The 15,259-nt window shown below is 40.7% G+C and overlaps 1 protein-coding gene across 1 annotated transcript in view; it reads right to left on the reverse strand.

Moving 5' to 3' along the window:
- FRMPD4 (FERM and PDZ domain containing 4) overlaps positions 1-15,259 on the reverse strand; it is a 455,712-nt gene that overhangs the window by 197,614 nt on the left and 242,839 nt on the right. The window contains exon 3 of the mRNA XM_014519316.2: positions 2,368-2,484. Within this exon, the coding sequence (XP_014374802.2) occupies positions 2,368-2,484 (117 nt within the window). The remainder of the gene's footprint in view (positions 1-2,367; positions 2,485-15,259) is intronic.

The following is a 15,259-nucleotide window of genomic DNA, read 5'->3' on the forward strand; positions in this document are numbered from 1 at the left end:
CGAGGTGATAATTACCAGCTACTTGTTAACTTTGAAATGATCTCTTAATTTACAAAATTAATTAGTGTTAATGCATTCAACACAGTAAGCCACAGCATCATATTGATATACAAAGTTGTGTGACTAGTATCATTCTGAAAGTGAGAAAAGCAGGAATCAAACTGTATGACTATCTTTACTTACTAGTTATTACTGTTAAAGTAATAGATTCTTCACCAGGTCATTGCATCCATGTAAAAGAGCCCATGTGATTCTCCTTATTTTTGTTTTCAGTAGACTTAGTGCATGTTGGGAAAGGACCCTGGGGCAACAGGTGAATTTAAGTTACAGTACATAGGCACTGAATGACAGCACAATATTTCAGAGAAAAACTTCTCAGCTAGGATACTACAGGAACTGGACTTTATTCTAGTGGTGCACAGGCACAAGAAAACAAAGCAGTACAAAAGGATATTGCAGACTGAAAAGCATCTCTGCTTCCTAATAACCAGGAGTCTTGAAATGCCAGGCAATCAGATATGGAGGACATCACCCGTACTGTACACTGCAATGTAATGTAGTGAAAAAGATACCTGAGCACAGTACCACAAAGCTCCACACAGTGTGATATATCCTGATTCTCTGTGCTGCTGTACCTACATTGCTTCCAATACTTGAGTAAGGTCATTTAAAGCTATACAAGTAATTTTCCATACTACAGTCCAAGGTCATGTGATAGACAAATTTCAGACTGTAACACACTCTGAAGTCCAGAGGTGAGACCAACCCAGCCCAAAGAGAGAGGGTGGGGTGGCTATGATGATTGTAAGTCACCTTTGACTCTTCTTCACCCAGCCTTCCTGGTTACCTCCTAACTGAGCTACCCCGTGTGCAATGTAAATACACCTTTGGCCTCATTTTGTGGCACAGAAACAGAAGCAGTAAATAAGCCCTGCCTACCCACTTCTGTACTGTGCATGACAGCCCCAGAAATGAAGTGATATGGATGTTGCAGGGGTGCCCCCAACCTTGAGCACAATGCTATGGATACTCCCATAGCAGCCTCACCACTTCATTTCTGGGGTTGATGTATACACAGGAGCATGTGGCTCGGGACTTATTGCCTAGTTACATGAATAAGTATTCTTGTTCCCATTATGTGGGACATTTTGGAGAACTGTAGAGGGCTCTAAATTATAGTAACATATTCATGGCCGTGGGTAAGCGTGTTGAAACCACAGCTTTGAAATGACAGTTCGCTAATCCTGGAAGATATAAGTTAGACTAGTAGCAATACATATGGCAAAACCAAGTGGTTCAGCTCCATTTATTCTTGACAAAAGGCTTCCAAACTGGAATACAATGAACACCTGAGCTTCCAGTGCTTGCTAGGCTAGGAAAATCTATTTTAATCCCATGGCACCTGAACAACTCAAACAATTATGCCAGGTTTAAAAGGCAGGACCAAGAGAGAAAATAACATTGTTTAAAATTTGATTATTCATTTAAATTTCTTGTATTGTCCTCTTAACTCACAACCAAAGGACAGTGCATCTGACCTGTACAAGAACAAGGAGAAGTAAAATCTAGATTAAAAACAACATTGGCTGAATAGAAGTGATTTTCTTTTTGTCATTTTGATGAATGTACTAAGCAAACTAAACTCACTTCTATGCCTATGCCTGACCTACTGCCTCATTCTTTAAACTTGGAGAACAATTTTTGTGAATGACAGTTGAATTACAATTTTTCATTGTTAAATTCTCTTTTAAGGAACGAATTTCTGAAGGAGGTCATTACCAAACATGAAAAAAAATCCTTAGACTGTTGGCAGATGTTAAAAAATCCCCCCCAAAACCCAGTGATTTAATTTAAATTCAGTGCATTCTAATGCCAAGTCCAGCACATGCCTAGAAAAGGCAGTGTATTAGTTGGACCCAGCTTGCCTGACATCCATATAGATTAGGCACTTTAGTGGGGCTTTTTTGACACTTATCAAATAGCTGATTGAATCAGCTTTAGCTGAAAGTGCCAAAAAGCCCTGCTGAAGGACCCAATCTATATTGATACTGCAGAACTGGTTCGAAGTAACGTGCTGCTTCCTCTGGTAAAGCACGTTTTTGGTGGGGGGTTAACATCTGAAAGCATTAATTTTTCTATGTTTTCGTATGTTTTAGAAATAACAAGATAATAAAACAGTTGTGTGAAACAGGGCACAATGAAGACTGGACTGATTTATGCAACAAATCAGAAAGGCTGAGTATGAACACTGTAAAACTGAAAGCTGATGTCAACAACTCAAGCTGCAAAGAAAATCAACTACTAAGTGCTACTGTTACAGTACTGTTCTTATGCCTGTGTCCTTCTGTAGCAAAAGCTCAAACCTACTTGATGAAGTAGTCTCTCCCATCTCTGTTTGCCGTCATCTCCCATCCATAGGGTGTCCCCTGATTCAAGCTCCAGGTTCCTGAAGGATGTGGCCAGCCTGAAGACTTGGTCCTGTGGCTGTAGCAAAAAATATAAGCGCTCAGAAACAAAAAAAAAGTATAACTTCTTCTCTCCTTATTTTACTGATTTCCTTATACCAAAATCATTTTCCATGGCATCTGAGTGCCATCAGCTTTATAAAATATCCCCCAAAACAATCTCCAGGCTAAAAGTTGCTGTTTAGTTCTGATCTCAATCATAATTTGTTTTCTAGCCATTATGGAGGACTGTGATTTAGTCCTGCATATCTGTGTAACAGCTCAGACACCAGGTCATTGATACACATCTACAGATGCCAAGCATGTATAATATACATTTCTTATGTAATATACATTGCTTATATACCACACCATATCTAAAAAGCGGGGGGAGCAGTTCCATTTCTTGTTAAATCCTCTGTTCAAATATAAGACTCCTAACACTTCATTTTTATTCATAAATCCTTGCTGTAAACTATGTGTATTTACATGTACTGAACGACACAGGAAAGTGTAGCAATGTCCAGTTACCATAAATGCTCCTGTTACCATTAACTGCTTCTTACATGATAATGAAGAAAAACCCCAACAGTAGGTATAGAGATCCTGTATTCATTCAGTATAAATGTGTACTTATAGCCACTTATCCATTACCTGTCCTCCAAATCACTTCTTGAAGTTCACTTTTTCAGTTTATCATTCTGCTACTGACCTCTGCTTGAGAATTCACCATTGCTACTCCCACACTCTTATCATAGACTGACTTCTGCTATCCTAAAAATAAACCCCTGTTAGAGGAATATATTTGGGTCATGAAACTATGGGAGGCCCATCCACATTTGCAACTAATGGTGTTGTTGAATGCATGACCTCCCAGTGCCACATATCCTAAGGATCTATTAAGCAGGAAGCTCAAAACCCAATGGAGAATTACTGCCTTTCTACTGATCCTTTGCACTCATTTAACAGGAGTTAAGCTGCTAGTTACCACACACACCAGCTCCTGTGTATAAACCCTGCCTCACTCGGAGATTTATAGGAGCAAAAATATTACTCCAGTTTACATTACAAGGTTCTGCAAGTTGATTAGGGGTATGAGAAGATCATACCCTGTAGCTCTGCCACAAAATCCCTAATATGTGGACTCAGCTTTGCTGGCTGAAGAAGTCTCCTGCCATTTGGTTTGACTGCACTGATTGAAAATCTTTTGCCAGCAGAGACTATCGATACCAGGGGGGCTCTGCCACATGGCAATTAAAACAGCAGTAGCCTTGCTTCCAGCACAGTTAACTGAGGCAAGTAGAGTTTAAAAGAAACCAGAGACAAAGGGCAATGGGATTAAAAGAAAGGTTGACAGGGCTTCCAAAGGGCCCTCCACACCAGAAGGAGGTGGGACAATATGCTCCCTTTATTAAAAAAAGCAGAAGTGTAAAAAAAACAATATGAGAACTTGATTGCTACATCCAACTCTTCCATGCCAACCAAAAATAAGAACACACACATCTAAGTGCATATACAGTCATTTGCCACCCCTGGTCTACATTCACATAGCTCACTAAGATGTATAAACGTAGACTGAGAGCATCATGTATAGGTGTTTACCAGTCCTGGGAGCTGCAAAAGGAAACCGGAATAAATAACTCACGGTGGGAGGCGGGGTGGGTAGGAGCAATGGGAGCTAGCTGGTCTGTGGTAGGGGTAAAAGGAGTTGGCAGGTCTGGCAGGTGGTGGAGAATCTGCAGGGGGGTTGTACATCCAGGGGTGGGGAGGTTGGAAGGCTAAAAATAGCCTGGTCAGAGTTGGAGGAAGGATAAGAAAAGCATAGCCCTGGGGCTGGGGCTGGAGAGGGCAAAATGCGGCCCGGGGGCTGGATGCAGCCCACCAGGCCATTCTATCTGGCCCACGGGGCCCCTAAAAAATTTAGAAAATTAATATTTATCTGCCCCTGGCTGCCTATTATGTGGCCCTCAATGGCTTGCCAAAACTCAGTAAGCGGCCCTCCACCCGAAATAATTGTCCGCCCCTGGGTTGGGGTGACTGGCTTGGCTTTCCCAGTCCCAGGGCTGTGCTCTAAACATATACTGGTGATAGAGTGGGCTAACCCATTCCTGATCTAAATTAGTTCATCTTTTCAGGTGAACTAACTTAGATCGGGCCCCCATTTTTTGCCTGATTTAACCACCCTGATTGTCTGTACAATAGGCATTTAAGTCAAATGAACCCTAGTTAGGTTGATCTAAATGTAACTTCTTTATGTATCCTAAAAACCTTTTTCACCTCGATCCCTTCCCTGTCTCCCTTTCCTTTTTCTACCTGACAGACCATAATAGTGATGAGTTTTACTCATTTTATTTACATGAAGTAGAATGTAAGCAGGGACCTTATCTTATATCTGTCAAGCATCATGCATACCAATGATGCCGGGTAATTAATAAATAAAACAAACAGACAGATACAGATACGTTTTCCTCAAGACAAATGCAAACTAAAATGTAACCTGGTGAGCACTCTTTAAAAATAAGAAAAAGGTCTCCATGAATACCCCAGCAACTTCTTAAGTCTACAAAGTTGTACATAATCTTTCCCAAAGGGAGTTTACACCATTAAAACAAACAGAGTAAATTCTTTATTTTTGTTCTCACTTTGATGTTTCAAGCTTTAATCGCTACTAAGGAACAATATGGTATTTCAAAATGTTATTCTCTGCTTTATGTTTTATGCGTATATTATAATGGAGTGTTTGAGATCACCTGAATTTATTACAGATTATATAATGACTTTATCTTTGCAATGTAGAAAAACATTTCTGTTAAGTATACCCAAACAAAGGCATTTGCCATAAACTGGACTTAATTTTAATATTTTATAATATTGGAAATGTTATTATTATTATTATTGTTGTTATTAATATTAATATAATAATATTCAGTGATAATAATTATCAGCATCACCATAATAATAATAATAATAAAATAATAGGCTTATTCTGTCTGTCCAGTGCACTCTGATTGGTTGTCTCAGCAGTCAATCACAATGCTTACTGAAACAACCAAAATGCTCCGGACAGACAGAATAAGCCAATTATTATTATAGATCCTGAGACATTTCAAACAGATACACAGGCAAGTCAGAGCTAGAATGAAGCACTGCCATCCCCCACAAACCTGCCTGCTTCTCCCACGGCTGGGGGGCAAGCTGGCAGCAGGCCCTGAACTGCGGGGGGCCCTGGTGCTTCCCTCTGGGCAGGGGCAGCATGGGTGCCAGCAAGTGGTTGCTGCCCAGGGGTGCCGCTGGTGCAGAGGGAAGCACTGGGATTTCCTACAGCTCGGGGGCTATGTGACCTGCTGGCAACTCACTCCCCAGCCACAGGAGGCACAGGTAGGCTCTGGGAGGAAAAAAAGATCAGAGGATTAGGACCCTCACCACTTTTTTCCACCCCCCTTTGGCAGAGCCTGCCTGCGAGAACTGCTGCCAGGTTGTACAGCTCCTGAGCTGCAAAGGGTCCAGTGCTTCCTTCCGCAGTGGCTGTGCCCCCCAGGGACACTCAAGAGGGGTGCTACATGCATGGGTGCAGCCCCAGCTTGCAGGCAGCACCTGCTGGATCCAACGGTGCATGGAGCGCTGGAATCCTGATTGTGGTCAGGGAAGCTCGACCTTAGCAGGCTTCCAGCATCCCATACACCATCCCTGCCACCTTCCCTTCACCTTGGGTGACCCAGATATGGACTTGCTGTCTTGTGATGCGGCAGGAGGGCAGCTGAGTGTGCTGGCAGCCAGAGAAGGCAGTGGGGACACTGCAACGGACACTGGAAGCCTGCCAAACCCTAGCTTCCCTGCCGCCTCCTCCTAATAGGGCCCTTGTGGGGAATATCACTGTAATTTGCTACACAGCAAACTAAAATGCATGGGATGTGTTTTAGTTTGCTGCATAAGAAGTCATTTAAATTGAAATACACTGCTGAACGTATATACTGTTATGACATTTAATCATAACACGCTGTCAAACATGTACACTTAAGCAATTAAATCATTAAAAAAGACAATTAAACCATTAAAGGGGGCAGTTTTCCAAGATTAAAAGGAAACACCATTATATATATATGTATGTATTAATGGCATTTAATTTAACCATAGAAAAATGTAGATTTTTGGTTCTCTTTTTAAATCCAAAAATTGGGGATTTTTTTTTTTAAATCAGAGAAAACCAGGATCCCTGCTCATTAGAATAAAATATTAAAGAACAGGTAAAAACAAAAAAAAAACTATTCTGGATTGTATTTCTTTGTTTCATTGTATTTCAATATATAATTTTCAGATCAGCAGGAGAAAATGTCTTTTATCTTTGTTGAGAGAGAGAGATATCATAACAATGTTAAAATTTTATAGTTCAGTATTTTCACCAATGAACAATCACAACACTATGCTCACTGATTTGGTATGTTTGAAACTGCCTGCCAGCCAGCTTTTTGATTCAAAAGTGACTTGATTTCTTAAGTCTAACCAAGTCAATTATAAAAGTTGTAAAGAAACAGGAGTAAACTTGCTTCTTTATTGCATTTAAAAGAGGTAGTAAACCTAAGCTAGTTTTCCAATCCTAGCCATGTAGCCAGCTAAATCCATATTCAGGTAGCTAAATAATAAATCATATCTTTTAAAAAGTTTTTTCCATTTATTCAAAGAAGTCAGATCCTGTTCCACCTTTTGGACCCCTATATGCATTCCTATGCGCATTCCTATGCTGTCCTCGTATTAATATTATATACTGTTTAATTATTTTATAAGTTGATAACTGCAAATTGGGACAATAAATTATAATGGATTTATCAAATACTACATGCATCTATACACGATGCTATGGCGCCGTATTCTCCATTGGCAAAAACTATGATGCCACGGCTACATCACAGTGGCAATGTGCTCCAAAAAATAACCGTGTATAGCCAGCACAGTGCAGTATGGGATGTTAGTGTGCCATCCTTTAGTACTTCCAAAAGGAAGTACTAAATGACGGCAAAGTAACAAAGGTGCTATATGGCCCTGTGTACACATGCCCACTGATAAGGATCTCAAATACATCTGTTTGCAATTAACAATAGCTCGCCTCGATATTCTTGTATCTTGAACCCTATGATAATACTTATTTACTCATGGCAATTCTCTTGCATACCTGAAGGTTGGGGATTCACAGTACCTCTATGTACAGTATGGCCTTTTACCAGAAGTAAATTAGCATTACCAATGTAGTAACATTGTTAATATATGTACTGCAGCATGGAAATAAGACTTCCTGGAGGGATGCTGGAGACTTGGCAGTTACTTTTTAAAGGAAAAGCACTGTTGGAGAATTACTAAATTTATCTATAAGCTTGTTGGCAACTGCCTTAGTTTTCAGCATGCTTGAAATCTTGGACTGAAATGTCTGTATTCAAGGAAGAAGAGAAGTTGCACTGCTTTGGCAGCCTATTCTTGTGCAGGGCCATTTAGGCATAGACTTTCACTTATTCTACTGACCTAGATGGATTACTATAGTTCCTGGGCATTGTTTGGTAATAGTGCTTTCCCCTGACTGTATCTTTACAGAATGGGGGCAGAGGGAAGAAGGGAGTAGGCTTTTCTGAAACTCAGTACCAGTGCTGCTCTGTTAACTGTCTAGAGAACACAACTGTAACACAAGCAGTCACTGACCTGTCCTCAGAGCTCAAGCATGTTATCTCTATGACATTTAATCTTCCTTTTCTTCAGGAATAAAAACCTGCTGCCTTAACTCAGGTCTCCCCTGTTCCAGAGAAGCTTCCTTTGAATCACTAGGCCTGTTCAATCTCCTCATTTTAATTTGAAAAAGAAATAAAAAGTGTTTTAAAAGACAGCATGGCCGTGCTATCAAGATCAATCATCATATCCTGCTATCAAAGCCCTCCTGCAATGCAAGATGCCATGGCAGGTACAGGATGGACAAAGAGTAGTTGATATATGATCAAGGACAGTTAAAGGGTTATCTCTGCGCACAAACAAAATACTGAAGAAAATAAATTAAATGCATCTCCCAATAAAAGCAGATTTCAGCCAGGAGTTTTGCAACCTAGAAACATACAATATAGGAAATATTAGGGAAAAAAATTAGGAACAGATTTAGGGCTAATTCACAAAGAGCCACATATATCTTACAGGTTGAATCTAATGGGTCAAACCTAACTACCATGGCTTTTCCAGAGCCACTTGGAGAAATATTCACAGCATGGCTAGAGGCAAGGAAGTGCTTGAGTAAGGCCATTGACACATGTTCATTTAATGGCACGATGGCATCTGTTCCTCAATCACAATAACTGCACTTCTTGCTTAGCCAAACATGCATTATAGGGCACATGATTTTGGGATCATATCATAATTTGCCATAACTATTTGCCAAGGCAGGGGAGCCTGGGATCATGATCCTGGGGTCCCCCACAACAGCAAGTTGAAAGCCAGGTACCCAACTGAACTGGAGCAATCATGGGCCTGGGGCTGACATTCAACTGATTGTTGGTCTCAGCCTCAGGACCATACCGAAGCCACTTCAAGTCTCTGGTGGAGTCACAAGGCTGGAATCAACAATCAGTTAATTTTTAGTCTCAGCCCCACGGTGGCACTGGAGTCTCCACATGGCTCCATTGAGGTTTCAGCACAAGGAGTGATAATCAGCTGGTTGTTGGTCTCAGCCCTGAGACTGCACCAGGGTCTCCAACTGGCTCTCAGAGCCCCCTGCACTGGGACGTCAGAAAACCAACCTTGTATACACCCCAATGATGCACGCATTTTTTAAAGGACCCAATGCATAAAAACCCCAAGATCAGGAAGCCTATCCTAGAGGCCCTGTGGCCGAGATGTCAAGTACCTTGTCCTGGCAGCTGCAGGGCAAGGCAGTCAACCTGCTGGGTTGTGGACAGCCTCATAGGCTGCTCCCCCCAAACCTGGTATCCCTGGCCCAGCTGTGCAGCTCATCTGACTCAACAGCCTGAAAACTCAAACAAGGCTGCACCACACAGCTGTTGGCCTGCCAACATGAGAGGAGCTATCAATAAAGGCCCACCATATAGCCAGCATCAGGCTACATGGAAGCCCCAGACACACAAACCTTGCTTCAGATACCCTTGTGCCTCTTGCTGAGGACTACGAACAGTCCATGTACCTTTATAGAGAGATTCAACAAACCATGCCCCTAGTTTCAGACATCTCCCTTTTATCCCTTTTAGGTGCCAGTGGCCACCTCTTCTCAACCTGTTATCAGAAGAAACCCACACCCAAACCGCCACTACTTGTTTCCTTTCTGGCTTCTCATCACAGACACTTCCAATTGTTTATTATAGTTATTGGGCTCATGAATTTGTGGAATAATCCTTGTTCTCTACAGGTCTCACTTCACAATGCCATGTGACTTTTTAATTCCATTTCTTGCCAGCCTACACAGTTAATAGCACCATTTATCCTAAAATGCCTTTAATGCAAGGATTAAAAAACCAGGCACAAACCAGCTTGATGCCAAACCCCCTACTAAAGGTCTAACTTACCCTGTGAAACTCCATTGAATAACTTTACCAATTCCTTTGCTGTTGACTGCTTTAAATGGGATGAAAACTAAGATGCCTAAAAATGTCTATTTTATGGATTGAGCCCAGCAGGCACCCAAGGACATTGATCTGAGCTCTACTTCTACACTCACTGCTGAGGTCAGACTCTCTACATGAGGTCAGAGAGAGAAACTGGCTACTACTGTCAATCTCTTGCCAGATTGGAAATGTAGGAGATTCAGAACATTGGGGACCTTTTGGTACCCACAGAAGGGACCCCCTGCTCCTGTTCTTCTGCCAAATATGGGTAGGGAATCCAGCTTCTGATGCTCTTCTGGTAGGGGGTAGGAATAAAAATCCTGGTGGTCAGGATAGGTTGTCACTATTTCCTCATTCATCTGGAGCAAGGGTTGACATAGCATGGTCAATTAAAGGGAACTGGAAGGCTTCTGTTTGCAGGTATGGGGAGAGCCACAGAGTTATGTGTTAAGTTATACATTATATTGTGAATAGGAGTTTTTTTGTTTTTGTTTTTGTTATCACCGCTCCCATTGGAAGGACATCCCAAACATAGTTCAGATTCTTTTCCTTATCTCCAGACTAAATTTATTCATGGAAAATCTAATCTCATTTGTTCTTGTACTAACGTTGTCTTTTAGCTTATATTGTTCTTTCCCCTGTCAGCTGTTTCTAACCTGACAGAACTCTTATTCCCTCTTAGCCTTTGTTTTGGGAGGCTGTACCAACCAAAGTCTTCTAGTCCTCTCATAAGTCGGTATCCCTATTCCTCTGACTATCCTAAAAGTCTTTCTCTGCACTCATTTCAGCCTAAATTCATCTTTCTTGAACAAGAACAACCAGAAATATATACTATATTTCAGAAAAAAGTCACATTAAAGTCTTGTACACATTCTATCTCTATTAGAAATATCTTCCCTTTTTATATAATATTTTCTTATTAATTCCCAAGAGCACAACTTTGTGTATTATACTGTTGAATATATAATTTTTTTTCTTTTAAAACAGTTTTCAAAGTCAGCAGTTTTTTTGATAGCCTTCTGATCTCCTATATTGATGATGCCTCCCCAACTATTTTATCAACAAATTTCATCAGCAAACTCCTATTATTGTACCCTAAGATGGAAATTACCTGTTGTCATCTTCCTTTAAGACACAAATTATAATTCCTTAGCAGCCCTGCAGTACCTAGCCATAGGAATTGGGCAGAAGCAGCCCCATGCTGCTTGGCTGTGACAGCCAGGTGCAAGGACACAACAGCAGTAGCATCAGGAGTCTTTGAGTCTCCAGGGCAGGGAAAACTGACTGCCTTCCTTCCCTAACCCCCTCCCACTGCTCTTCAGTTCTCAGTACCATCCCTACCTCTGAGTACAGTGGAGTTTTGACCAGGGTGCCAAACTTGATAGTTATGTTTCAGCTTTGAATTACAGATATGAGAAGTTTTCTTTTCTTAAAAAATTGTTCTTCATTTCCCTTTCTTATTCTCCCTCCTTTCGTCTTCTCCATCTCATTTTCCCCAGTCACTGGTGTCCACTAGACCCCATTACTTTTCTTGTTCACCTATTGTTTCCACATAAACCCACATTTCATTTTCATTCTCTCTTCTCCCAGTCCATACCTCTATTTTTATTTAAAATGTGTGCTTGAATACATGGCATGATCTCTTTTTTTTTTTTTTGATTGTTGTAGATTTTGCTTTGAAGCTCACCAATCACATTAGAGACAGAATCACAATGCCAGGTCAAATATCCCTTGGAGTCTATTTTGGGAAGAGGCTAAAGTCCCTAACAGGTGAACAGCAGTTTGGGCCTAGACTTTTTAGGGCTTGCCACTTGGATTTCAGTTACTGTTCTATAGGTTACTGCAGTTGTACAGTATTATACAGTGCAAAACAGAAGTAAGACCAGTCTATTTTTAAAGAATTGTGGTGTGTAGGTAGGATTGTCTCTCTGCTTTAATGGGGTTTTTGACCTTAGGCTCTCTGAAGTTTACTCAATGTTTTAGAAAAATGGGAGCAGTGTACAAAGCACATTTGTCTCTTTCTTAGTAAACAGACTAATCGAATTGCTTTCTGGAGTTCATAGAAGCTCTCTTTTAAAACACCTTGTTTTCTATTAAATGAGAGCATTTGGAACATTCTATTATATCATGCCTAAAGCCTTTGTATAACAGGTACACAAAAATGATTGCACTATTGCATTAGTTGCAATTAAACACACTATTGCATTAGTTCTTACATTTTCCTTAAAATGTAGATCTTCAGCATTTAAATCAGATGCCTGATAAAGTAACTGGTATCAGTAGTGGGAGCAATATCACATTATACAAAAATGAAGAACAATTAATCTTTTTGTAGCTTGCTTCCTTTATCTTCCTAAATAATTTTAATCTTCCCAATTTTCTAGTTAAAGCTCAAGTCACCAAATGTAGATAAGGAAGTTGCGTCATTCCTCCTAGGTGGAAAAAAACACCATCATCTGCCATGCAGTTGTTGTATAGTTCATTAAATGTACTGTTCCTAATAATCAGAATGTTTAAGGCGGTACAAATTAGACCTTTTGAAAAATCAGCTTTTAAATAAGCAACACAGTACAATATAATGCATTAGTTTGTTTCTTACCACATATTTTACATAGCATGAAAACTGGCCAGCTGTGCAATTCTGGGGACACTACATATTCATTAAAATCTAACTCTGTGCACTGAATGCTGAAAAGTGCATAGAAAAGTGCATGTATTCTTATGCATAACAGGGGTATTTATTGGATTTGCATACAGAACAAAGCAGAACCGACAGAATATGATACACTGTTTGTACATGGCATGCAAGACAAGGTATGTGGGTTCTTGAAGAATAGATTTGCTTTACATCTGCATGACTGAAGGAAAGAAAACACCAAGTGAGAAGTGTGCTAAAGAGATTAGACTGAATAGTATGAGCAGAAGAATAGGAAGGGGAAATCACAGTTTCAGAGGGAGGGGAGAAGAGAATTGTACATCAGGGTAAGTATAGTATAGACAAGGACCAAGGATTATTCTGCCACAGTTTTCTTTCCGAGTTCCAATTTAAAAATAATAACTGTATGTTATAAGAACAAATTCAGAGCTATTTTGGAGAAGAATTTTTTTAGGAATTATGTTCTATAATTAAATAACCTGGTTTTAAGACCTGTCATCTGATAATGTACAAAAAGTGCACTGTTTCAGGATACTTTAAAATGTCGTTAGGAACTTTTATATGCTCCCTGAACCACTTTACAGTCTGATTTTTAGGAGATTGAAATTAAATTAGAGAATGGAATGAAGAAGTATCCAGTTTAATGTGCAGTTTTAAAGAGGAGACCAGACTGTATTTCACAACCAAAGTGAGCCAGATATCCTATTGTTTTGACAGCAAGTTGTAAGAGGTCTCATAATTTAACTGCATCTTCAAGGACAGCTACATTAATGCACAGCACTTTTACAAATTTTCAGATTACTGGAAACAACCATAGTAAGAAAAAAACAGATATAACTTTTGTACTTTATCTTCACACACATATTTAGATCCTTCAAATAAAATTTTCAGTTCTCATTATAGCAAATAAATTTTAAAAGTTAAATTAGACCAATCGTCTTTTTTATTGAAACAAACTGTTGTTATAAAATCCTATTTGCTGACTTGAAATCATTATGCTAAAATTAGCAATCAGCACAAAGCACCATTTTTCAGTGATTCACCAGCTAGTTCTAAAAGCTCATGGATTTTTCCTTTGGGGCATATTTGATGACCAAGGAAATTTAGAATTATTTTTACTGAAGTGATTAGCTCCATTTTCTATAATGTCTTTAGGAAAGTTTTCCTTTACTAAATATACCAAATACCTTCCTAAGGCATGGGGGAAAATGTAACATTTGTAGCATGTCAAATGCCTTAAAAGGACTTTTTAAAATCAAGTTAAGAAACAGATGATACACGGCACTATAGAGCTATAAATTGGGCCAAACTTGGTTTGTTTGTTTTTTTAAACTGGATCCAACAAAAACAACTCTTAAGAGGTTCACTGCAAAGCACCTGAGGCTATGTTTGTTCTTCCCAGAGGTGTGCAACAAGGAGCTGACTACCCCTCCAGAATCTCACAGTAGTTTGCTCTCTATGCCCTGCTTGCCTAAGGTGAAACCTCTGAGTCACTCCCACATCTACTGCCCTAGGCTGACCTCACCTTTTTAAAGCTGGGCATGAAGTTTGCATATGTAGTCATGGTGCTCAAGAGGCTGCGTTTCTGGGGACTGCTACTAGCTGGTGAGCCTTTGGGTTCCACCACCCAGGTTTCTGGGACAATGTCACAGATGCTGTGGGAAGCGCATGTTAAAATTATTATCTGGGGCATTAATTGCTTTCTAGCATCCAAACATCCCACCAGTGCTTGAAGCACTCAAAGACCACAGTCACCTGTCAGCTTCTCAGCCGAAAAAGTTTCCTTCTGCCATTCAAATGTCCAGTGTGGGGATTCATAAGCCAATCGAAGGATAGGTGGATTGGGTCTCAAAGTAACAAGGTGAGGGTGAAGGGCCTGTCAATCCTTCCAGCTCTACGCTGGGAACAAATGTGTCCCAAGTCATTTGGGGCAGCTTGCTGGAGTTCATCAAGATCCTGGCATTGTGGACCTTGCCCAACAACCCAGGGCTATGTGCACAGTCCACCTCTGCAGGACCACAACACTCTGCAGCATAGTAGAGCTCATTAAAGCTGATGTACTTGGAGCCATAGGCACCAACTCTGTGGGTACTCCTAAAAAACAAAAACAAAAGTCCTTTACTGGAAGAACCAACCTATGGCTACAGCCCAGCTCTGCAGTGTCTGTAAAGTTTGGGTGCTTTAGCAGAGATTTTTGGCACTTTTAGCTAAAGCTGATTCAATCAGCTATTAGATAAAAGCACCAAAAAAGCCCCACTATAGTGCCCGAACTTTGCAGATGCTACAGCAGGAGTGGGCAAAATACGGCCCACCTCTGCTGTAGAGGCCATTATATCCAGCCCGCGGGGCCCCTAAAAAATATAGAAAATTAATATTTCTCTGCCCTTGGTTCCTGTCAAAGTGACTCGAACCAAGGGCAGTAGGACCCAGGGGAAGCCCGGCGGGCTCCAACAACAGCAGGGCCTCCTGGCCCTGCCCCACAGCTGGAAGTCCCAGCCAGGGTTTCTGGGCTGGGAGCACATGGCTGCTGGAAGCTCAGGTAAGTGTGGGGGGGGTCCCCGGGCAGGGAAGGAGTG

Source organism: Alligator sinensis, unplaced genomic scaffold, assembly GCF_000455745.1.
Source record: "Alligator sinensis unplaced genomic scaffold, ASM45574v1 scaffold312_1, whole genome shotgun sequence".
Lineage (NCBI taxonomy): Eukaryota > Metazoa > Chordata > Crocodylia > Alligatoridae > Alligator > Alligator sinensis.